The sequence below is a fragment of the Gasterosteus aculeatus genome, chromosome 16, assembly GCF_964276395.1.
Source record: "Gasterosteus aculeatus chromosome 16, fGasAcu3.hap1.1, whole genome shotgun sequence".
NCBI classification, from domain to species: Eukaryota; Metazoa; Chordata; class Actinopteri; order Perciformes; family Gasterosteidae; genus Gasterosteus; species Gasterosteus aculeatus.
In genome coordinates this window covers 6,211,148-6,235,018 of record NC_135704.1, presented here as the reverse complement: position 1 = coordinate 6,235,018, position 23,871 = coordinate 6,211,148, and the positions used below count along the sequence as shown (strand labels likewise).

Sequence of the window (23,871 nt, the reverse complement as noted above, 5' to 3'; positions counted from 1 at the left end):
TTTAGGGCCCTTCAGGATCAGATGGCCCACCAGGCAAAGATGGTGTTCTAGGACAGAGAGTAAGAGACGGACAGAATATAAATGTGACCGGTTTGTTGTTTAACACATCACAAGTGTCTGACAGCTGTTGCTTTTCCAGGGAGACCGTGGAGATTCTGGTCCAGAGGGTTTGATTGGTCCCCAGGGACTTCCTGGCACTCCAGGTCCTGTTGGTTCACCGGGTGATGCTGGAAGGAGAGGAGATGCTGTAAGTTGACGCCGCAAGTTTCTGTTCTGCCTGTGTCAGAGAACAGGAGCGAAAAAACAGATTCATGCATGATTATATTCTGGGGCTAGATTTAAGTGCAGAGGGCGTGTTGGAACGTGTATGAATATGAAGTGACGGGAATGATGTGTTGGAAATAAGTTTTACCCCAAAACATAGTTTTCAGGGCTGGCGGTGAGGTCTTTTATTCCTCAGGGCCTTCTGATGGTGTGACTCATTTGCAGGGCTCAAGAGGACCTCTTGGTCCACCGGGCTCGGCTGGAAAGAGAGGATTGGTGGTGAGTGTCCAACTTGTGGTCATAGAGTACACTAACATTGTAAACTTGATTCATTGTAGAATTGTGTAAACGATACACTGATGTGAACGTTACGGCTGAAACGAGCCAAGAACCAGACTGAAAAACGTTCCCATTTCAAAACAAATAATTAGAAAATATCTTAAAATTTCTCTAACGTAGGGACCCCAAGGACCAAGAGGAGATAACGGTGACCTGGGAGATCATGGAGAGAGAGGGCAGAAGGGACATCGAGGCTTCACTGGTTTGCAGGGTCTCCCGGGACCTCCAGTAAGTTACACTGGTGTTCAGTGATCTGATTATGCCTTTATGCAGCTACTTCTTCCATTGTTTAGCATTTTTCCAAATGCATATGTGGATACCACGGCTTCCGGTTCCTTTAAAACTTTATTTATCCATTTTTCTTTCTCCGGATGCATTTTAGAAGCAAAAATGCTCAGTTTTGAAAAAAAGCAAAAGGATCCATCCTCTATAAAATCAACCAATCAGTATTTAGCAACACCTAAATTACAATCATGTTACAGTTGTTGGAGTGTTTGCTGATAAAAATGATAAAATCACACCAGCAGAATCCCGGTGAAGCAGATCAGCAGCCATTTAATGTTAAATATTGAGTGTGAAGGATTTAGTTGCATCTTGCAGTCCTAAATATCATATTCCATTTCCAGTTACCCCTTAACAAGTTAACGTTTCTTGCTTTTAAAATTATTAAAAACTATTTAATGTCAAACCAAATAAATAATTGAATGTGAAATCTTCAAGTCTACAAAAGACAACAAGAACAAAAGTTGAAATACAATGATATTGACAAAATAAAGGACAATCCTTTTTCTTTGTTGCTCATTTCAATTAGGTTTCATACCTGTTGTAAAATTCTGAGACACCTTGGAAGAAAGAACTTTGATGAATCCAACCTTCTGAACTTTTGCTTTGGAGCCTCTCCTAAATTGCTTCAAATCTGAATACGAAGTGGAATGAGAACAGTGATAGACTGTGGGGTGAAATCTTTTCCCGACCATTGTATTTGGTGCTCTGCCTATAGATATATAATAAATGTTTTAACAATGTTAATATAGTTTAGAAACAAAATCAGAAGAGCGATTTGACCGTTGTTGGAATAGTTTCCGACTCCATGGTACTGAAACCAACATGTAAGGACGCCTGCTTGCCCATCATCCAATGGGTAACAACCATCACCCTGCATTGATTCTGGCAAACTCAGAGATTTTATTCGATCCAGTAAATTAAAACACTCTCACTTTTAGGGTACGACAGGGGAGCAGGGAAATCCAGGAATCGTTGGACCAAGTGGACCGAGGGTAAGCACAATAGTTCATTCTACTTTAGGAGGAAAACTGTCCTTCCTGAATTCTACCATGTACAAAGAGTTTTACAGGCTAGCAATCATTGTGGAATCTTTGATTTAAATATGATTCAGGGGCCTCCTGGACCTGTTGGGCCTCCTGGAAAGGAAGGATACATTGGACAGCCTGGACCCATGGGACCTCCTGGAACCCGTGGAATCAGTGGAGAAATTGGACCAGAGGTGCCTGCTCATTGTGCAGACTTGAATCGCATGCAAGTTGGAACATGTAAAAAAAACAGCCAAACGCACAGCGAACTATTAGGAAGGATCATCCTGACTTTAAGTTGTTTAACATTGCAGCGCATGTTGTGTGAGTCAGGAATGAGGGACTGCTATATGTTCATGATCGAATATTCCTGTCGAGTTCTGACCAAAACATGAAAAACATAATTACCATATTACTACTAAATCCGCAGGGTCCTCCAGGAGAAGATGGACCCGCAGGCCCACCTGGTCCCCCGGGACGTCCCGTGGCTGCAATGGACGACCTCTTTGGCTCTCCGGATTACGACTCCGGTCCACCTCCCCCTCCTGAGTTCAACGAGGACGAGGCTTTCCCCAGCAGCAACTCCTCCGCCGTAGTGGCCGTGGACCCCAGCGTCCAGGCCACCTTGAAGGCCCTCAGCAGCCAGATCAACAACATGAAGAGCCCCGACGGCAGCAAGAAACACCCTGCCAGGACCTGTGACGACCTGAAGAGGTGCTACCCCATGAAGAAGAGTGGTGAGTGTCAGTGAATGTTTTAGCATATATGTATCCGGTCCATCAGCGTGTTTCTTTAACAGAAATACTGTTGGGGCATGACACCAAACTAGAAACTGACTTATTGTCGCAGCTGTTGCAGCTGTAAAATGAATAAACAGTGTTGTCAAAAGCTACATGTCCAGAGTTCCTGATTACTCTGTTGTGTAGGGGAGTACTGGGTGGATCCAAACCAAGGCAGCGTGGAGGACGCCATCAAAGTGCACTGCAACATGGATACCGGAGAGACGTGCATCTCTGCAAACCCTCCCACCATACCTCGCAAAGTGTGGTGGAGCTCCTCAAGGAACAAACCTGTGTGGTTCGGAGCCGACATCAACCGTGGAACACACGTGAGCAGCTACAGTTTGACGTTTCTTTTTTTTAAAATTAGCACCTACAGAAAGAGGCTGAAAAGGTGTGCAGAACTGACAGAATGTTGGTTAAATGTAGTGAAATAAGCTTTATTGGTGAATTTTTGTGAGGCTCTGCATTGACTTCCCATTTGCTCCTTTAGTTCACTTACGGCAACAAAGATCAACCGGCCAACTCTGTGACAGTGCAGATGACTTTCATCCGCCTGCTCTCCAAAGAGGCATCTCAGACCATCACCTACAACTGCAAGAACTCTGTGGGCTATAAGGATGAGAAGATGGGCAACTATAAGAAAGCTGTAATCCTGAAGGGCTCCAACGACCTGGAGCTCAAAGCAGAGGGAAACAACCGCTTCAGATACACAGTGGTGGAGGACACCTGCGCAGTACGTTTTCACACATCCACCGTGGCTTTGCTCTTTCTTACATATTCATTTATTACTAACTCCAGGGACACAATATTATGTATTGCTAGTAATCAACAAATCCCATGAAATGACCAAAACCAATAATAGTTATGTTTCCATTGATTGTTGAGTGGATTTGAAGCCTGCTTTTGATATTCAGGCACGGATTCCTCTACTGGTTTGGCACAAATAAACATGCCTGGTGTAGTTTTAAAAGAAGGCGGATAGGATACGTTTTGCGCAGTTACTTCACGTTGTTGGACCGCCCGCTATTATTATTATTCCGAAACCACAGTATACTGACAAACATCTTACTGGACCAAAGGTCTGTGTGATTGACGGCACGTTGTACCGAATCAGAACGCCCATTGGTTTGCTTTGCACAAACCAGGGTAAATCAGCTCAAGTGGAAACTGCCTGTCCGTCATGTGAGTTAATCGTTCACAACTTATTGGGCTCATACCTTGTCATGTATCCATTTTGTAGATCAACTATTCTACACTAGTCTATAACCGTCTAAGGCGAGCGTTAAAATGTTATAATCACATTTTGTCGTTTCATTGACTGTTTCTAGTGCAGTGCTTCTAAATGTGCATTTTTTTTTACATAGTAATATACATAGTTCAAGTAATAAGTAAGAATTGTGTTGTCGTGCATGCTGAATTATTATTATTAAAGTTAAAAAGGTGAGGTGTGTAAAGCTTGATTTTCTGCCACCTAGTGGCTAAAAAATAATGTAAAGCTTCAGCAGGATTATTCAGCCATAGAGCGAGTTGTTTCGGCAGCAGTTCTGTGTAAGGTATATCGGGCCTTGGATGCACAGACAATCAATCCATTGTTGTTTTGGTCTTTTAATGAGGTTTATTGATGCAGAGTATCTCAAAGCACGGCACTATCCAGAACACATAAATAAAATACTGCTTGTATTGAGAATCTATTGTGCATCATGCAGAGAAAGATTATGTTTGCAGCAGGCACTGAACTCGTTTGTTGATCTTTTGCAGCAAGCAAACGGCAACTGGGGCAAGACGGTGTTTGAGTACAGGACACAGAAAACTGCAAGACTTCCTATTGTGGATATGGCACCTGTGGACATTGGCGGCCCAGATCAAGAGTTCGGCATCGATATCGGGCCTGTGTGCTTCTTGTAGAATTGTCAGCGGGGATGGGTCGAGGAGAATCCTGAGACTATTGAACTGACAGCTGACACGATCAGCCACATTGTACATACGAGTACTGAGGACTATTCTGGCACTGTGGCAAGATATTTATTGTGCCTTTCCACCCACTTCTAGACATGAAAGATTTGTCAGTTAGAACGAATGTTTGGAATTTACTTAAAACAATTGGTAATAATCAGAATCATTCCTGTTTTCTTGTGTATGTTTGACACCAAGCGTGACGCATTTCGAGGCTCACTACGGTGAAGTTTGGTCCAAATTATTATTTCTTTTTAATTTTCCGAAACATTATTTCCAAAGATTTATGAATATTAAAGCTCTAAAATTGTAATTATAACTGCTGTCTATGGGCCCAGAGAAATCCCACTGAAGTTTTGGTAACTGTCCCTCCACTAGTATTTTTTACAGACTTGTCTGCTCATTTTTGTTTACATATTTTTTGCATAAACAACAACATTGTGGTGCTATTGAGGAAACAAATTCAGCCGACGATGCATTCACCCACCGTAGGAATTACACAGTTTCGATGAACCAATGTCTGTATCCAGTTATTCCCAACTCTGTGCCGACCACGTGGAACATTAAAGACCCATTCAGACTGTCGATTCCTCAGTGTTAGCTACCTCGTCACCGAAAACTGGGACACTACATGTAAATCTTCTTTCACAGGTGCTGTTTTGTAAGTAGTGTGATCCTTGTGCACGCCTCCCGGCTGCACGGTGCGGGGCAAGGTGTGGGGATTCCAATAAAGATCTTTCCGTCAACGATGGAGATGTGAATGAGGTGTCGCGTGAGTGGTGTGTGGTGATTTGTAAACACTTTCATTTTGATTTTTTTCTCTTCGGTTTCAGTATCTCACGGTAGTAGGTAGAGAGAGAATATTCTATTTTATGCATGCTAGTTCCCCATTTTCACTATCCTGGACTTGTATGCTCTTGAAATCCTTTTTATAATCAGTATTCCAGGATAAGGTGGGTGTGAGTGCCTGTTTGCTTTGTATTTCCTGCTATGCAACAAATTAAACAAACTGCTTGTTGATCCCCCCAAAGCTCTTGTCATATTGATTTAGGTATATTTGGGTCCTTCAAGCTTGTCATTTCGCACACAGATTCATTTGTTAAAGTTAATTGTAGTTTAAAAAAAGCATGTATGTGTTTAATGTAATGTCCACAGTTGTTTCTTATGTAAGCTGTCTTGTTGATTGATAAAGTTATTCTATTGCGACCATATTTTAGTATATTTATTATAGATTTGTAACATTTGCAAGGCTGGACTGCCTGCTTGCTCTCGAGTTACAGATGAGGAGGAAGAAGAAGAGGAGGAGGAGGCTTTCCACACCGCAAGCGGATGCCTTTCAACCTTGAAAATAAATATTGAAAATACTTCTTTCGGCCTGTCTTTGTTTGAGATGAATTCATTTGGTCCTTTGTCCCATAATACAATCATATGAGCCCCCAGGGCAGGGGTGTCAAACAAACGTCCCACTGGCAGAATCCGGATGAAGGAAAGAAAGATGAGGATGTCAGACCAGATCATTGAATCGAATGAGAACGTGTGTCCAAACCATTGACTGGTACTGTAGGACAACTACAGAGTTGACTTCCAGTAACTTAACTTACTGAAATTTACTCAACATTAAATACCACAAAGGTGTCTATAACAAGTTTAAGAACCATAGTAGCAGGCAACTATAACACATCAGCATGGTTACATGGTTCCAATGACAGTGCTGATATCTTCATATGGCAGATACTTTTTGCCGTGTCGGCCATCTTGGTTTAGTGCTAGCAAGCTAATATTAGCCAATGAGAACTGATCACAAAGGATTGGATGGTGTACACTAATGGTTACCATTAGCATCATTATTTGCTTATTAGCACTGCACACAGAGTGGAGCCGAGGCTGATGGGAGTAATTAGTTATGTGATGTTTGCAACGTTTGTCACCATCATTATAATATTGTCTTAAGATGCACAGTGAACTTCTTGATTATCCCTCAACGCAAAGCTGCATTTGATGAGTATACTATTACTTTTGGACTTATTGGGTCTCATATTGGGTCAAATATGGCATTCATCCTCTGGGAAACAAGAATATGTGAACAATATATTGTGCCAATCAATCCAGCCAACATTGCTACTTGACTAAACAAGGGAATATTAGACCTGCTGGTTGTGGTGGGATCACTTTATCCAATGGGAACCATGACTGCCTGAAGAACGTTGTTATGACCATTGAGTTCTTAATCTGTACCAACGTGTTGGGCTGATGGACCGAGAATGGCATCCATAGAACTATGCTGACAGAATGAGTATTAAGGAAATCCTTGAATAAAGAGAACAATTTAAAACATTAAAAACTGTGACACAGATGAAATCAACGAGGTGCGCTTGTAAGATTTTCTTTAATATCTGTAGCAACAGCAAAGTCAATGCAACCAAAAGCAAAAATAATGGAAAAGCACTGTGTATAGACAGAGGCTGTCCAAAAAAAGTGACTTCTGGTGCAAGGGAAGAGGAGACTAAAATAAAAACAATTAAAAAATAAAGTAAATACTGAAATGGCAACTCAAACCTGTAAAATACAGGACAAAAAAATATAACTCAATGTCAAAAAAATGGTTGAAAGATCGCGAAGCCTTAAAACATAAACTGGATTGATTAACTATTTAATGTTGAGTAAAATAATGAGTTGTTATGGGAAAGCTGTTTAATGATACAGATGCCATTAATTTTCTCCACCAGCTTGTACTCATACAAACAGGAATGTGTTAACAATACAACAATATAGTGCATACACACACATCGTTTCATATGAAAATTCTGTCACAGAGTGTACATTGGACATATTCAACTATTTACATCACCCATTGCCTGTGCAAGCAAAGTACTCCTCTCGCTTCTTTTTTTTTTTACAAAAATAGTTATTTTCTGTAATGGGTCCGAGTCTACTTTGAAATATTCCAAATAAAAACAATCTAAATGCAAATGCATATAAACCTCAAGATGAAAACCGCGACATCTTGACTCAACAGTGGAGTGGATTTTGGCACTTCTTCATACAAACGAGTTAAAAGTACGCAACAAAGAGCATCTTCATGGCATCAGCAGCGACTGTCTAGCGGGTCCAGAGTGAAGACGGTGCCCTCTAAGGTCAGTCCCATTTTGAACCCCTCCTGGAAGACAAGCCAGAGAACAGCTGTGACATCCAGTGCCCACGCACAGCGACACTGGTCTCTGTGGGGGTACACGTCAACAGGAAGTCGGATTCATGTTCACATTGCATGCGATGGGATGTCTCTAAACCACCGAGGGTGAAAGGGAATGAAATACGGCACGAAACGGAGATTAGGCGACTGTTGTCGCCCCGTGCGTTTAGACATGCTATGTGTGCAGCATCATAATCTCAGCAGAAACAATGAGGCATGCAGCTAATGAGCGAAGCATCGGCGGAACTAAGCTATTTTTTTATCTCTTCAAAATGTACTTGTAATTATGGTAATATAGCACCAACACTTTATAGAGTTTGATATCTATTCCAAAAGCTATAGAAAACTTCGGAGCGATCATTCGCTGAAAATCAACATACGTTTTTTTACTCATATGAACTCATAAGCCTCAGTCTGGCTTAAGCAGCTCATTAACGAAGGAAAAAAACAAGCTACTAATTAAAGGCAATGAGGCTTGAGGCCCTGTACTAAATCTCTACTGGGACAAAGAGAAACATTCTGGGGACAATGGAAGAGATAAATTACACCACGCAGAGTGTGGGAGCATTCAACGTCCTCCACAGGCATGCGAGACAAAGACACAACCACACAGACGTCGAAGCAGAGCAAAGAGTACAAACCATCTCTGACGCTACAAGTGGAAAGGACAAGAGATGCATTCACTTGTTAATAGTGAAGAAGAGGAAGACATTGAAGGAAATGTTAAGTGCACTAAATAAAAACCCGCAGACGTGCCAGTGCGGCGCTGCCTCCTACTGGCAATAAGTTCATTACACTGAGTCACGGAGGTTTTCTCATCATACAGCGATCCCAAACCTTTACGTGGACTCACAAAGAATGTGATTGCTGTGCGAACGCCATTGACTGTATTTGTAATGTTTTTGTATTTGACCTATTGACACCAACTCACGCAGTGGTTTTCAGACTTCTGCTCATCAAACAGATTTGATTCTGACAATATTGGGAGCAGTAGAACATAAAAGAAGCACAAAGGAATCTGATGAAAAGCTGGTGTGTGACTTTTTCATTGTTCCACACAACGATGTCCAGTTAAGCGTCAAAAGCGAAGAAAACTAATCTATTACTCAGACCAGACGTATTGTAAAATAATCAATTGTAACATGAAAACGTTGTCACCGAATGCTGAGACCATTGCAATTTGTCCACTCCCTTGAAATGGGAATAGGGAACATAGAGACAGAATGAAGTAATACACATTATGACTTTTTGCTAATGCATTTCTAAATGAATGTTTAACTGGTTCCATGTCCCTGATACCTCAAATGATATTTGGTATTAATTACGGAATCAGCTGAGGATTTCATTTGGAACCTTTACGTGCTCAGTTATAGGACGTGATCCCCCAAATGTGTTTTTTCTGTATGTCAAACTTCATCTCTTTGAACACTATTCATGTTTGCCCACATGAACATGGGGAAATTTGAAACTTCAAAAAGGGGCGGATGCAGTTAATAAAGACGGACGGGACAGCACTGTTGAACCCGCCTCCCTGCAGTTCTGGAAAAAGCTCGGTGTTCACTCACTTGCATCTCGTCCAGCTTGGACTGAATATCCGGAGGGAAGTCAGCAGAGCCGCAGGTGAACGGATCAAACGGCTCTGCACCAAACAGGTCTTTACCTGCAAACACAGACAGCAGATTGACCACTGGACGGGGAATTCAAGCCTCTTTTGTATCATGCGACGGATGTTAAAATCTCACGATTGGAAGCTTGGCACTCACTCATGTCTGGGGGTAAAGTGGTCGGTGGTGGTGGTGGGCAGCCGTTACTGGCCATTGTGGGAACCAGCGCTGTCACAGGGGAGAAGGGAACCATGTCGAAAACGTCCGTAGACTTTGGTTTCATGGAGTTGCTCCCTGCCTGTATGTAAAGCCGCGGGTATATGGTTAAGTCAAGGTCACACTGCTGTACCCTCACACACAGATCATTATTAGGTCTTTCGTACAAAAGCAAAAAGAGAGGAAGGATTAGGAAAAAAAAAGAAAAACGAAAGAAGGTGAAAGAGCAGCAGGGACAGCGACGAAGCACAGAGCAGAAAGTAGGAAGGAGCGTACGCGAGGCCGCGGGATGCTGCATCCCTCGGGAGGCTTAGGGGGAAGCAGAGCAGGTTTGGCAGGCGGAGGAGTTAGTAGCCCGCTCGACAAGTTGGACTCCGGCGAGCTCATGGGCGTGAGCGTGAGAGAGGAGATCTCCAGACAGGAAAGCGACGCGATGCTGTGGCACCAGAAGAGAGACGAGGGCCTCTGCAGCATGTACGCCTCGTTCGCCGCGTTTATGTGCAGCGGCTGAAAAGAGGGATCGCAGTGAGAAAGTGACCAGAGAGGAGCGGCGACATCGATGGAGGCTTCTAGAGAGGGAGGGGCTCTCGTAGGAAGCCCTCAATAACATGCACAATGTGTCACGTAGCTAATCAGACCAATCAGGTGTGTAATTGCTTCGCGCCAGACGCGGCATAGGCCGAGTCTTCACCAAGTAGTACATCTTCAGATGAAGCATAAAATCGCTTAACTTTCGTCATCAAAAGATGGCTGTGATTGTGTACATGTGGCTGAACATTTGGATCTCAAATGACTTCAGGGAGAAGTTGCATTCTCTCTGCAGACAATGCACCTCAAGGAACTTCTAATATCGGAATCACCCCAATCTTCTAAGGAGGAACAGTGATAGTAATAAATAAAATATTATATTCGTAGACAATGAAACATAATTCAGTTCACCTTGTGAATAGCTTCAATGCTAGTTCATGCAACTTTCACTTTATTCAAACAAAAGTTACATAGACCTTTAACGTGCAGAATGTAGATTTTGTCCAATCTGTAAACTGAAGCGGGGTGTGTGTGTGTGTGTTTGTCCTCACTGGTGAAACATGAGATATCATCAGCTGCTCTTCAAGGTCTTGAAGCTGTTGCTTAAGCTCAGAGTTTTCTGTTTCCAGCTCTTGAATCTGCATGAAAGGCAAAGCATGAATTCTGTCAAGATTGACAGCGTTTCTGTGGTCTACTGCTAGTTCACTGCTCGTGGTCTCTCGTAAAATAGTGTCCATCATATTTATTAAGACTTGCCCTATTTGCAAGTCTTAAAATAGTTGTTCCGTTGGTCGTTTTTAGAGCCATTCAAACAAAACCACCGGGCGAGTTAGAGTTCATGTCTGTTACAGCAGAGCTCGTTCACTTGCATATAATGACATACATTTACACAATGCAGCTTAATTGTCCACACCACATGACTCCAACCAATCAATAGAAATACGATTTGCATTAATGAATATGAAAATCAAGTGTTTTAAGTGAATTAAAGGACCCCAGTGGGCGCGAGTCGTACCCTTTTCTGCAGGGTTCCGATCTGTTTCCTGGTTTCCACGTCTTTGCCTCCAGACTCCAGGAACTTCTTGTAGGCCAAGTCGAAAGCCTGACCGATTGTGAGAGTTATCTCCTCTGCCTGCAGGAGGGCAGCAACAAGACTCGCTCACAGTGAATAGCTCAGTGCCTCTTACAGTGGAATTGATCACGGGTGCTTTAACCACAACACATTACCAAAGCGTCAAACATTCTCAGTGATTCTGCGTTCTTCTTTCACCGTAAACACAAGGAAGCTGAAGGCACTTACACACTTTTCACTGTCAAACACAAAGCAGAGGTGTTTGTTGGACTCCGAGTCTTTGCAGATGAAAGTAAATATCCTTTTATCAGTTTTGTCATCCGCACAGAAGGATATCCGGTGCAACTGACAGTTATGCTGCACATCCTGGAAAACAAAGACGGTGCATTCACTATTTATGGGCGTCACGTTGTATACGGATCTCTTCTGTCTCGCTGACTCACTTTTGTCTTGAGATCTAATATCTTCACGCCATAAATGGAGATCTGTAATTCCACTTTAGGGGTCTTCAGTCCCTCTGACTTCTTGATGTGTCTCTGAAACTTCCAACGACAAAAGGGAAAGATTGGGTCAGTGCACATTACTAATGCATCCATTTTTACAAGGAAGAAAGAATGATACACAGCAATAGAACTATGGGAGCCTGTTGTACACGTCAGTACCGGCGTGTTCTCTGGCCGATGCGGTTAAGCGGAACAAGCTGAAAAGACAACATTCTCACCTCAGAAAGTTATGCACGTCATGTGCTTGCAATCAATAACCTAAGCACACATTCTCCAGGCGACAGAGCGACATTTGCATTCATTAGACGCCGTTTGTGAGCAGCTGGGGTACAGTGGGATTACCACTCCTCCACCATGAAACGTGGTGTTTTTGGTTACAGATTGCATTAAAGGCTTAGTAGAGGAGGTGAGGTTGATTTTCTAAATTAAGTCAACAAGGTCCCTTGTTTAGTAAAAGCGCTAGCGTCTCTCAACACGATGGCACTTTAAGGCTTAAAGTAAAAGGATGCACTCTTTGTAAGACCTTGAGTTAGGCTTTTAGCATTTTTTGGCTGCAAGTTGGGCAACTGGGAAAAGAAAAGCCGGTGTGTTTTTCGAGCAGATTTGTTTTGCTTTAGTAAAATCCCACATGAACGTATCTTAACTGATGAGGAGACTACAGCATTTGACCCTAAACCTCTGAGACATGCCTTGCAGGGCTGTCTCCGTTCTCCTTGAATGATCTTTGGAAACGATTACTAAGCCTGTTCTAATTGCCAGTGTATCTGGGGGAGTAACCATGGAGCCTGGGTCTCCAAACAGGCTTTTAAGATCAAATGTAATTTAACAACAGTGGTAGGGGTTTGGGAAAACAGTGCTCCCCTACAAGTGTCCTCACAAGTTTAACTCCTGGCAGTGAGAGGCAGAGAGCACAGCCACATTACCAAGAAGCTGTGGGAAAGGAGTCCAGTCTTAGGTGGGTGGTGACAGCTCTATTAGAAATAGTAAAGAAAGGAAAACCAATAGCAGCAACAAACAAAAAAACCAATGCTTTTCTTAACAATTTCCTTAAAGTTCATAGGGTTACTAGATACCTAATGACATATGATTGAGTGCATGCAATGCAAATCGTGTTATAGCGACCAACAAGAAAGGGCCGGCTACCAAAAGTGTGCGCTATGCTTTTCCTTTCACACTTAAAATTAGTATATTGGCTAGGTGCTTTCCGTGAGGTGAAATGTGTTCTGCTGCTGAAACAGCCAGAAATGAACCTGCTGGTTAGTTGGTGCGAGTAGTGCAGAGCTGGGTTAGCTCCAAACAGGCAATGGGCTGTGTGTCGAAAACTGCGGGGAAAACCACAATAGAAACTCATTCCAAACACGATGTATACGTGTCCAAAGGATAATCCAAAACCCCAAATAACACCAACAAATCCTTTTTCTTAAAGTGAACATGCTACATTTGGAATACGGCCTCATTTGCAATATCCAAATGGACTATTATGTTTATGTGAACCTCACTGGTTATTGTCGTATCGGTCTTTATCACTATCAAGAGTTTATGTGACCCAAGTATGGTAGCTTACTTCAACATTCAGTGCAATATTGGAAGGTTTTGACGACAGCAGGTGTGGAGATAAAGATGTACCCGAGGCTACTGTTGATGAGTAATGGACCCGACCTGCCAAACACCAAATGGCACACGGACAGCCAAAGACGCTGGGACATTCAGTAAAAAGAGAGTTTTTTTTCTTTTCATGTTGGATTCTTGAGTGAACGTCTCTCCGCCATGTTGGATTTTTTGAAGGGGGTTAGGGTTAGTATTGTATTCTTACAATTTAACATTGATTTCTCGTTAAAAATGCAACCATAACACGTTTATTTAGACTTCACAAAGTGTGTTTACGGGGTGCAGGTCCCCATTCACTTTGAATAGGGTGACGTCATCGGTTGCAGTCCGTATTTATTTAGTATGTATCACTACGAATTTGTATGTTCGAGATTTTCTTGTACATTTTTACAAACAGGTTTTGGAGATCAGGCTGGATGAATACAGGTTGGAAATGTTTTAAATGCAATAACTTAAATCATATGCCCACTGGAGCTGTTTCAGCAAATAGCTGCCTATTTAAATTAACATTCTTTGTGAGTTAGTGACACCTTTCACTTTACATAAAGTAATAAAAAAATTACTAATATATGACTTGCTTTGATCAATGGATTAATTAGGAAACAATATTACAGCAAACCTGTATGTAAATGAGTGAAACTTATTAATTTATCCCCATTAATATGCAGATTGGTTATAGCTATGCAAAAATAAAGGCCGTGGCGCTTCATTAAAACACCCACACTTGAGAATAAGTGCTTAGCGGAAACACTGTGTTGGAATTCATCGATAGAAAATATCCCGGCTGAAGGACTTAAGTTGAGGAACCGACAGCTGTCCCGCCAGGTAAATATCCCTTCTATTGAACCCTGCATCCGCCCGGCGGGAAGGTCGCGACGAGCAAACTGCTGTGCGCATGCAGCAGTTATAGGCATGCACACTCGGGAGCTGAAAAACTACAAGGGCACCTTGCTCGGTGACTGATGAGGGAGGGAAGTGGCTGTCACTCTCCCCCCCCCTCCCATCCCCTCCGGCTCAGACTCTCCTGACCAATCCGGTCAGTCAACAGCTCTCCGTTGTGCTGCAGGCTACAGCTCACTCAGAGGACCGGCTTTACCTTCAGCTTTCTGACTGCATCCTTCACAACTTCTGTGCCTTTTGGGGTTTCAACTTCTGTGTTTCCGAGGAACTGCAAAGAGAACCAAAGAGGCACACTGTGATACGACAGCAACACAACAAGTACACACAGTAGGCTTCATAGAAGTAGGAGTTTAGTGCATTATAGAGGATATAAAAGGGATCCAAGAAAGAATAGAAATTAGGTTATTTACAAATATTCTTTTACTAAAAAGGTACTGAGACAATTATATGCAGTTTAGTATTTAACATGAGTACAAAAAACAGTGCATGTATGCAAGTACCGTATATACACAGAATAATATACAAAAGAATTTGTAGAATGCTTTTAAAACATACACTGATTTCTAGATTGTTGCACGTTGGACTCACAGCACAGGGACGTTAATGAGATCAGAAGGGAGGTTACTGAGACATTATCTAGAGCAGCGTCTACAGGCCGTCCTATCTTCCTCTGTTCTCCAGCATTAAGTCAAGGCACTAACAGCTTGTTCTTTGCAGAGGAACACCATGTATTTGAAAATGAGCATTCGGTTTCAGGACGTTTTCTGCTTGGTCACTGGGATGAAGGACAATGTCTGGAAATGTCCTGACCCTGATAAAAAGTGCTTTTAATAGTAAACATGAACACTTCTTAGAATTAGCAATCATCACCCATTCCCAATAAACCAGGTTGTGTAAAAAGATGATTCCAAATAATATGGTGAGTAAGAGTTTTTTTCCTAAGAGCGACCTCATTTATACAGTCACAAAAACCCCAATAGGATTATTTAAACGGAAATAAAATAGATCAACATGTTCTTTCATTTGTGTATGTTTAGAGTGCATTTTGAGTATTCAACAATGACAAAAGCATTTGGCTGAATGCGGAGTGGACTATCGGGGTGTTCATGTTTAACAAAGATCATGAAACATCATGTACACCGCTCCGTTTCCCTGGGAGCCCTGAGGGTTTCCCGATTCTAAACTTTACCATCCAGCGAGGGTCTAAAAACTGGAAATGAGGCTCGCTGCTCCGGACCTTCGATAAGACTTTGCAACAGGAATGCAGATGTGATTGAATGTCATTGGTGGTGTACTTGGGCTTTGCATCTTTATATAAAAAAAATAAAAAAATCTGTCATTGGTACAGTTAAACCCTAAAAACTTGGTTGTTTGAGGGGGGTGAGTGGTCTGGCGGAAGGAGAGCGGAGAAGGGAAGGGGGAGGAAGGGGGACCGACTGTTGTGCAACCTGTGATGAACAGCCAGCAGTCCCTCCCCCTCTCCCCGGGTTTCTGTTGCCATCATCTTGGGAAACAAGAAGCCTCTCCTTTTCTTCTTCATTTTAAGAACGAAGGTCCCCCGGATCGGCCTTCTCCTCCTCCAACTATTTTGGCTTTTGTTTGCCACTCTTCATTCTTGGCCAGCTCCACCCTGAACTTTCCGTCCAGATCTTGGAGGTTTGATTGCCAAGACTTCCATCTGAACTCCCAGCTCTGCCTTTTCTCAGCCAGTTCTTTTGTGAACTTGTTCCTCAGGGATTTGTGTTCACGCTGCCAGACTCTCCTTGAATGTCAAAGACTTTGATTGTGTTCACTCAGCAACTGATAAGACAGAAGTAAATACCCAGAGGATCAGTGAAGGGTTCTGCTATCGGTACTTTAGAACTTCCGGAGTGAGACCTCAAACCGCCTCTTTTTCTCTCTTCGTACGAGGAGCAGCATTGTGCTTCATTCTGACACACACACACACACACACACACACACACACACACACACACACACACACACAGACCCAGACTTTGGACCAGTACAGCGAGAAACAGAGAGATAAGACAGTAGATACTGAGAAATGCAATGTCAACTGCAAAAAAAATCCTCCAAAATAGGTGGAGGAGGACCTACCAGCAGTCTCTAAACATTTGAACACAAATGATCATATATTTGTGTTTCCTATTTTCTTTTCCCACTAATATCCCCTGTAATCCCCTCTGTCTTTGTGTTCCTTGTGATAATTGCTGATTAATGATTTATAAGGCCAGTAGAATTCCTTCAGGCATAAGATGTACAATAGCAGATCTTACAAGCCTGAATAAGGACCTCTAAGGAATAAGGAATAAGGACCTCTGCCTGAGCATTCCAATCATTTGACTGACATTTGTATGAATACCTCCTGTACATACCAGGTGCTTGCATGCTCCAGACATAAATGACCACGTTACACAAATATGACTTGCTATGGTGCTGAAATGCATGCACTCAAATGGAAAAAGATGAACGGATCGGGTGGAGCGGTGAGTCAGCTGTTCTCCAACAGATGGAGCCCTTCTCCTTGGAGCCCGGACGTGGTGTTTTCTGTCCGGCAGCAGCAGTAATTGTTCCAGTCACACACATCGCTTCAGTGCCTCCTGAGCCTAATGTGTACTTGTTCCAATATCAGACTTCATGAACTGGTGTCGGCCCCTTAAAGCTTGGGAGGGACAAGACAACAATGTCTCCCTCTGGAACCCGGCGTCCACGGGTAGTTTGGACAACAGAGTCCAAGGGAGGTTGTGTATGTTTTAGGCTTTGCTAATGTTCATTTAATCCTGCAGGCAAATTATTATTATTATACGTGGGTTGATGCTCATTCCTATAAGCAATTGACAGTTTAGGCCATTTATTGAAATTGGAAATTATTTCCGGGATTTTTGCAAAGGTGTGTGTTATGGCTAACGTTAAAGAAATAAGAAAAAAAAATGTTTTAATAATAGTTTGCGTATAAATGATTATGTATTTACTTATGTAATACCCAGGTATGTATTTTTATGTGCATATTCAGGTTCAATTAGTTACTTTAATCCAAAAATAACCATTAAGCATATTTTGTGATGTTGTCCTTAATAATGTGGGAAAACATTCATTCAAACAGGAGGCAGAGTTCTTCTGCCTCCTGTTTGTGCTCCTAAGGGTTGTGTGTGATTCCACCGACCCCGAAGCAAAGCAACAAATCACTGCCGTCAATCACAATCACGTGAACTCACGATCAAACTGTCAGACAAGATCCAACGTGAATCCAGATCTGGTTACAGCTTTGGCAATGTCTCATCCCAAATCGCTTCTTAAACAAATCTTAGGTTTATGTTTTGCCGAAGCAAACCACATTTTTTACTTGAATGCATGAACAGAATATTGATTCGTATTTGATCATCACTTTCTGGCTTGACAGTTTGATGAGTTCACCAGTTCCAGAGCAGGGATTCAGCAACTGCATCATAGTTTCCTTTTTATTTCGGGACAGGTATGTATGATAATGTCTTCTTTAAAAAAACAAAAACGTTTCAATATCAAACCGTCAATTTACAAAGAGAATAGATACAGACCGGTTTGACTAATGCACGCCGCATACTTAAGGCCGTGTCTGGAAGCGCCACTGACAGATGGAACAGAAGGGGGAATCACTTGTTCCCCACCAGCGAATTCTGGGCTCGTGACCGGGAAGGTAAACCGAGCTCGGAGGCTCATCCATCAACTGGTGCAGACGGCTGCAGGACGACCGAACCCCGACCCTCATTCCCCGCAGCGACTATTCACGCGTTACGCTTAACGGGGACTGTGCACCCTCAAATGCAAAAGCAAAGCTAATAATAAATGCAAACTCCAATACGTCCTTCTCCTGGCAGGTCTGGAAAAAAACCCAAATTGAGATGACACAGTGATGAGTGAAAACGCTCCCCAGAGAGTTCCACCGCTTAGTCTGCACAGCTCGCTCCTCCTGACCGAAAGGTTCCATCATTCCTTTGACACAATTCTGGAACAGGCAGGATCTGTGTCATGTGCGATATAAACTGCACCCCCAGTGCGGTATGTTTGACGTTAAGACTCACTCGTCTCACAGGCTTTGGAGACCTCGTTGTTTTCTCCCCTCCCGCAGTGGTGCGGCCAATAACACTTGTTGATCACAAAGGTCAGCAGGAAGTCAGCAACATTTTTATTAAACCATCAGCTAGTCCAAACCTTCCCATTCGACCTGGGAATGATTGTATATTTAAAGAATTGACTCAAACTCAGTGGTCAGTTTTCAAAATAGTTGCAAATGGATTTTCCGTCCATCAATTGACGAATCAATTCACAAATTGTTGCAACTCCGGCATAAATGTATCACATAAACGTTGCAGAAATGTGTCCAAGTTGCCCAAATCCTGATCCAATTCATTCCACATCAGTTAACAGTTTAATCAAAATGTTTCATTTAAAATCGAGCTGTTCCTTCAGTCTTTATTTGGAAATCAATAACAGCCATTAATCACTAAAAAAAGGAGTTTCAGAACTTCAGCTTTAATTTCCCCCCCAAAAAACACTCATTCTTCACATGAAACCTCCTAGATTATTTTTAATTACGGACCTGTATAATTAAGCGTATAATCTTTTGCTGAAACTACTTGTCAATTAATCTTCCTAGAAGAACTTTGGTTGTCTAAGTTTTTTTTAGCCCAGATGCCGTTATCAGTTTTCTTTCTTTTGTAAAATATCTCCGGATTGTTGGTTGTCAAAACTGAATCATTTTTGGGATTAAGATATTTGTTGAATAAATGAGAAAACTATCAGTAGTGAAATGCTGTTATTTCTCAGAATTAGGATCTTGATCTTGTTTTTACAACCAAAGTTGTGGTTTCCAAATACTAAATCCTTTATATCTGTCATTTTCCTAAGGGCCTGGACCTAGTCAAAGTCAAACAAACAGATACCATGAATAACTTATAATAACTAGCCGCCCTGTATGTGCTTCTCTGCAGATCATCGGTTAGGGAGGACCTGACCTCAGTGTTCTCAATAGAAGCTCCAGGCTTTCTACTATGATTCATGTCACAAATCAAATTTTTCTCCTTTCTGGAGGAAAACCTTCAGGTCCAAGAGAAGCAGACAACATTGCAGATAATTCAATACTGCCATCACATCAAAATAATTAACGCACGGCCGTTTTATGACCTTATTGACTTAATGGGTCAAATAATATACTTTTGTTGTGAGATCCTTCTCTGATATAATTGGCTGAAATACTGTGCAGTTAATTACCGAACAGAGCTCATTTTCAACCATTCTGAATGCTGCAACGCGGGGAGATTAGTCTCTGAATCATCCCTCCCAGTCCCGTGAGCGATGAGTGGTGTGCCCTGATCTCAGCAAATTCAGCGAGACAGGCAACTCATCCGCAAAGACAGACGATATGCAGACAGCACGGGAACTGACAATACGCTTTGATATCATAGAAAAGTCCGTTGCTTCTTTGAAGTAAAGGAGCTACGGCTCTTTGGAGGATGCAGTGGTTTTGGAGCTCCACCTCCAATCCATCAGGACATTTCTGAAGCTGGGGATCTCGGCTGACTCAAAAGGCAAAATGAGGCAGAAAACTCTGTTTGACAGGAGATGGCTCCCCAGGTTAGAGAGCCCTCCTTCAAGCTGTGTCTTGCAGGATACTTTAAATATAGACTTTTAAAACATCCGATGCTCACAGACGCTGATGTAAAAGGGTAGAGGGTGTTGCCTCGATCAGGTGCCATGCTAATTATCTGGACTGTCACGCGGACGGTGAGCTGCTGTCCTCGCTGCAGGGAAAGACCTGGTTGTCTAAGGAGAAATGTACCATGGGACGCCTGCGCTGAGAGGCGTGGGTGTGACAGACCTGACAGAGGGCGAGCCAATGGAAAAGGACTGTGAGTTCTCTTGAACTCATCAGCCTCTCTCAGTGCCGCTTTACAGCTACACAAAACCCTCTGCTGGGCTAACGATCACGGAGCGCTGCAACGTCTGATGGGTGGAACGTACCTTGACGTTGTAGGGTATGTAGTGCTTGGCCAGGGCTTCCGGGGTGTGCATCCATGACTTATCTGAAATGACACAAACAGATAGCTTAACTACGGCGTCCAATAAGAACGTCATCATCCAAATAAGTGGTTCAATCCCTCTGCAGGCAGATGGGTGAGCAAAGATTATAATACACAAAGCACCCACACAGACGACTTTATAATCATAGACAAATGAGAGCTGAACTTGAGAAGATATATGTATTAGGAGCTCCCATGAGGCAAAGAGAAAGATCAAGACTGGGCCTGATCAAAGCGTCCTCTGCTCTTAACTCATGTGCATTTCATCCTTTCTGTCTTTATTCAACCACGTTAGTTTCAATAAGGGCAATGCTTTCTTTTCCACGAACCGCTTCAGTCCCACACGTACATTTAGACTTCCCTAGTGCCCTGGTGCAATTTGATGTGTTGGCGATTCAGCAGCTGTATGTCAGGAGGAGGGGGGGCATAGTCAAGGACACATTGAGAGGAGAGAGTGGGAAAAGGGGATTGCTGCTTCCTCTCCCCTCCCCTCATTCGTCCAGCAGGTGTGGTGGAGTGCATTGCACTGGTGTGCTCCACAGGGCGCCCTTTAAAAGGCACCCTGTGGAGCACACCAGTGCAATGCCATTCAAATGGCACCCTGTGGAGTTTGTGTCTTATCCCTACGGAGCAATGACCTCATCACACACTTTCTCGCCGCACTCGTCACGCTGTTCTACACATCAACAGGCAGTGGGAATAATACCTCTGTAGGGTCGTTGCAATGCAGCGACTTAACAAAGGTTTGGGGGGAAAAAAGATTATATATTCCAAAAAAAGTGTATTTGTCTGTCCAGTGATTTCAAGCAAACTTTACAAATGTTGCGTTTCCATCAAGTAGTTACAGCAAATAGACTCAGCTGAAGAATGTGTTGTGAATGTGTGGTCAGAAGTTGTGGTGTGGTGCTATTCATGCCTGCATGTCTGCAGTTTGTCGGTAAACGGTAGAAGAAGAGGTTGTGTTTCCCCAAAAAAGGTTGGCTTGGCCATGTATTTCAACCGGAACATTGTTTCTTCCCAAGAACTATTACTTGGGTATATATCTGTCTGAATATTAAGAGAAGCATTTGCACATTTATGGGACAATCTAGGAAGACGCAGACAGTGTAAACAGCTGGTGAGGAAGGTGACTTGATCTATAATCTCTGGAGCGCAACAACTTCTGATCGACAGAGCAAAAAACGGCCTGTAGTGAACTTAGAACTTTATTTTGTTGTTTCCACACAGCTTTTCGAAATGGCCTGAGGATTATTAGAGACCCTGAATGTAAAGATAACCGAGAGATTCGTACTTGTATCCAATACTGAAAAAGAAAAAGAAAAGAATACGATTGGAATAGCTCAAGTTTTGTGATGGATTTGTCTGAGTTGTGACAAACACACACACACACACACACACACACACACACACACACAAGTAGAGGTACTAGTGCAGGAAAGTCGTTAAAGATCACACCGACACGAAATATGAGCAGTGGGTCAGAGGTCATCAAAGGTTTTCAGCATTTCTCAATCATCAGCTGATTGCGCCTTCATTTCCTCTTGGTAATCGGCTTGCCGCTCCGGTGCTGACGGCTGTGACAGAAGATGCATCGCTGTGACCTTGAGGGCTCTCACCTCCTGTAGGTTGATTGCGTTAATCAGGATTTTGCAAGCTGCAAAACGCTGTGAGCCAACTTCCCAACGAGTACGCTCACGACTCTGTCTGTAACAAGCCGGGTGAATTCAAAGTTAATTCTAATTAGTGTTCATTTGGAGCTCCTAATTGTTATTTCTTATGTGAGCTAATTCCCTGTATTATTCACAAGGAAACCAAGGAAGTCCTCAAAAAACCCCAAATAATACTTTTTCAGACACCGCATTGTGCACAAGGAGCCTTTTCCTCTACTCCTGCTGTAATCCTTTAAAGTTTACGTAACAGCTGTGAGACGAGATTACCCCCGCCTGCACCTTGCAACCCTGTCCGCCAAAGTGCAATCAATTCCCTCGTGGGACTCCTGCATGAGTTGATAGAAGGATGATGTGTCTCCTCCTTTCTTGTGCAGCTCAGGAGGCTTATTAGCGGTAAATTCCAAGACGGAGGAGATCGCGGAGGGCTGACAAAGCGGCACGGCAGGTAGGCTGACTTCTTTTTTTCCAAGGCGTAAGCACACACTGTTCTGATGAAGGGAGGGGGGAGGGTGGAAGGGGGAGGGAGGCTCTCGTTATTTCATTCTCTCACTTCCCGGCTCAAAATGGCAACTGCGCGAGCGAGACACCGCCGAGAGCGGCAAAAGGTTACACGTAGGGGAGGTGAGGCGCGCGATGGCATCTGAAGGTCACTCCGTGTGTGGGGGGGGGGGGGTGTCAGGTGTTGGGTAAACACAAGGGGGGGGGGGGATTGGATGACAGGTGAAAAAAGTGACAACTATCCGCGGCGCTCTGGCGTTCCCCACGAGACTTTGTCGCCTCTCGGTGCCAGTTAAGAGGACCTTCACGCGTGTGACACACACACACACACACACACTCTTACTGGTTCAAACTGCCTTTATCTTGTAGTAAAACGTGCGAGTCAGCATTTTCGATGCGGCGGGTGTGAAATGAGGGTCGGTTTGCTGCGTACGTCTGGACTCCCAGTGCTGGAGATGGTGTGGCGGAAGGGAGGAGGCCTCCACCCTGAGCCATCAAATGTTCACCTCGGTTTGTTGTTTGGGCTTCTGATCTGGTTATATATCATGATTTCATCTCAAGGAGAGACGATAAATGATCGTATTGACTGGCTACTCAGCCCTGCATTTAGTTCTTTGTTATTTGGTAGAATTGCATCGCATTTGTCTGCAAAAGAGTGAAACTACTTTGACACGACAAAGGCCAATTGTGTAAATAACTTTTTACTATAATACAGTTCACAGTAACTTCCTGAAGTGTATTTAACAGCTTCGTTGTCTTTATAGCCTCGGTGTGGTTTGTGATTTATTTTCATGGATGACATGGTTTCAAACACATCAGACTCACATAATTCCACCCTGCAAAATCTCTCGCTCTCTGATCTATTGTCAAGTCTGTGGACAGGAGCCTGCAATGCTTCCCGTAGATACCCAGTAAATGGTTATTAGTTAATCGCTATGGGAAAAGCTGGAATGAGAAGACACAATGTGTACCTTTAGTTAACAATAATGTATTATTTGTTAGCGATGTGAATGAAAAAAAAGGCTCTGGTGTGAAGACTGCTCTTATCTGCCTCAGCTGCAGATAAACACAAAAAGCTGCTTGTGTTTATATGACTTTGGAAATGTGGCCTTCAGTGCTATTTCTTTTTAAGTGAACAATTTATTGTGTGAGTGCAAAGCATATATGTACCATGGTGCAATCACTCTAGTAATGGGCAGATTTCATGATGGTTTGATCTGGTACAGCTTTAGCACAAACAGCTGGATGTCCCTTTATCTCGTATTCTTCTTCTGTGGATCCAGGCGTTCCCGAGACAAAAGCTCTTCACAGACGTTGAGATAGACATCCCAGGAACATCAGTTCTGAAAAAGTAGTGTATATTACCTTATCTTTT

The 23,871-nt window shown here is 43.0% G+C and overlaps 2 protein-coding genes across 14 annotated transcripts in view; one reads left to right on the top strand and one right to left on the bottom strand.

Moving 5' to 3' along the window:
• The window catches only part of col5a2a (collagen, type V, alpha 2a), a 32,012-nt gene extending 26,334 nt beyond the window's left edge, over positions 1 to 5,678 (top strand). The window contains exons 45-54 of the mRNA XM_040201833.2: positions 6 to 59; positions 140 to 247; positions 490 to 543; positions 724 to 831; positions 1,827 to 1,880; positions 2,000 to 2,107; positions 2,344 to 2,650; positions 2,840 to 3,021; positions 3,186 to 3,428; positions 4,454 to 5,678. Coding sequence (XP_040057767.1) covers positions 6 to 59; positions 140 to 247; positions 490 to 543; positions 724 to 831; positions 1,827 to 1,880; positions 2,000 to 2,107; positions 2,344 to 2,650; positions 2,840 to 3,021; positions 3,186 to 3,428; positions 4,454 to 4,600 — 1,365 coding nt within the window. The 3' untranslated portion in view covers positions 4,601 to 5,678. The remainder of the gene's footprint in view (positions 1 to 5; positions 60 to 139; positions 248 to 489; positions 544 to 723; positions 832 to 1,826; positions 1,881 to 1,999; positions 2,108 to 2,343; positions 2,651 to 2,839; positions 3,022 to 3,185; positions 3,429 to 4,453) is intronic.
• Positions 5,679 to 7,015: 1,337 nt separating this feature from the next.
• The window catches only part of gulp1a (GULP PTB domain containing engulfment adaptor 1a), a 55,583-nt gene continuing 38,727 nt past the window's right edge, over positions 7,016 to 23,871 (bottom strand). For 7 of the 13 annotated variants that reach the window (XM_078090084.1, XM_078090085.1, XM_078090087.1 and 4 more), the window contains 9 exons: positions 20,270 to 20,331; positions 14,466 to 14,537; positions 11,702 to 11,800; positions 11,487 to 11,624; positions 11,202 to 11,318; positions 10,738 to 10,824; positions 9,602 to 9,740; positions 9,404 to 9,498; positions 7,016 to 7,805 (listed from right to left, as the gene is read on the bottom strand). In XM_078090084.1, the coding sequence (XP_077946210.1) occupies positions 7,734 to 7,805; positions 9,404 to 9,498; positions 9,602 to 9,740; positions 10,738 to 10,824; positions 11,202 to 11,318; positions 11,487 to 11,624; positions 11,702 to 11,800; positions 14,466 to 14,537; positions 20,270 to 20,331 (881 nt within the window). In that variant the 3' untranslated portion in view covers positions 7,016 to 7,733. Of the gene's footprint in view, positions 7,806 to 9,403; positions 9,499 to 9,601; positions 9,741 to 9,934; positions 10,166 to 10,737; positions 10,825 to 11,201; positions 11,319 to 11,486; positions 11,625 to 11,701; positions 11,801 to 14,465; positions 14,538 to 20,269; positions 20,332 to 23,871 lie in introns of all 13 variants that reach the window. The other 6 variants (XM_040201900.2, XM_040201899.2, XM_078090083.1 and 3 more) reach the window with 1 other exon arrangement.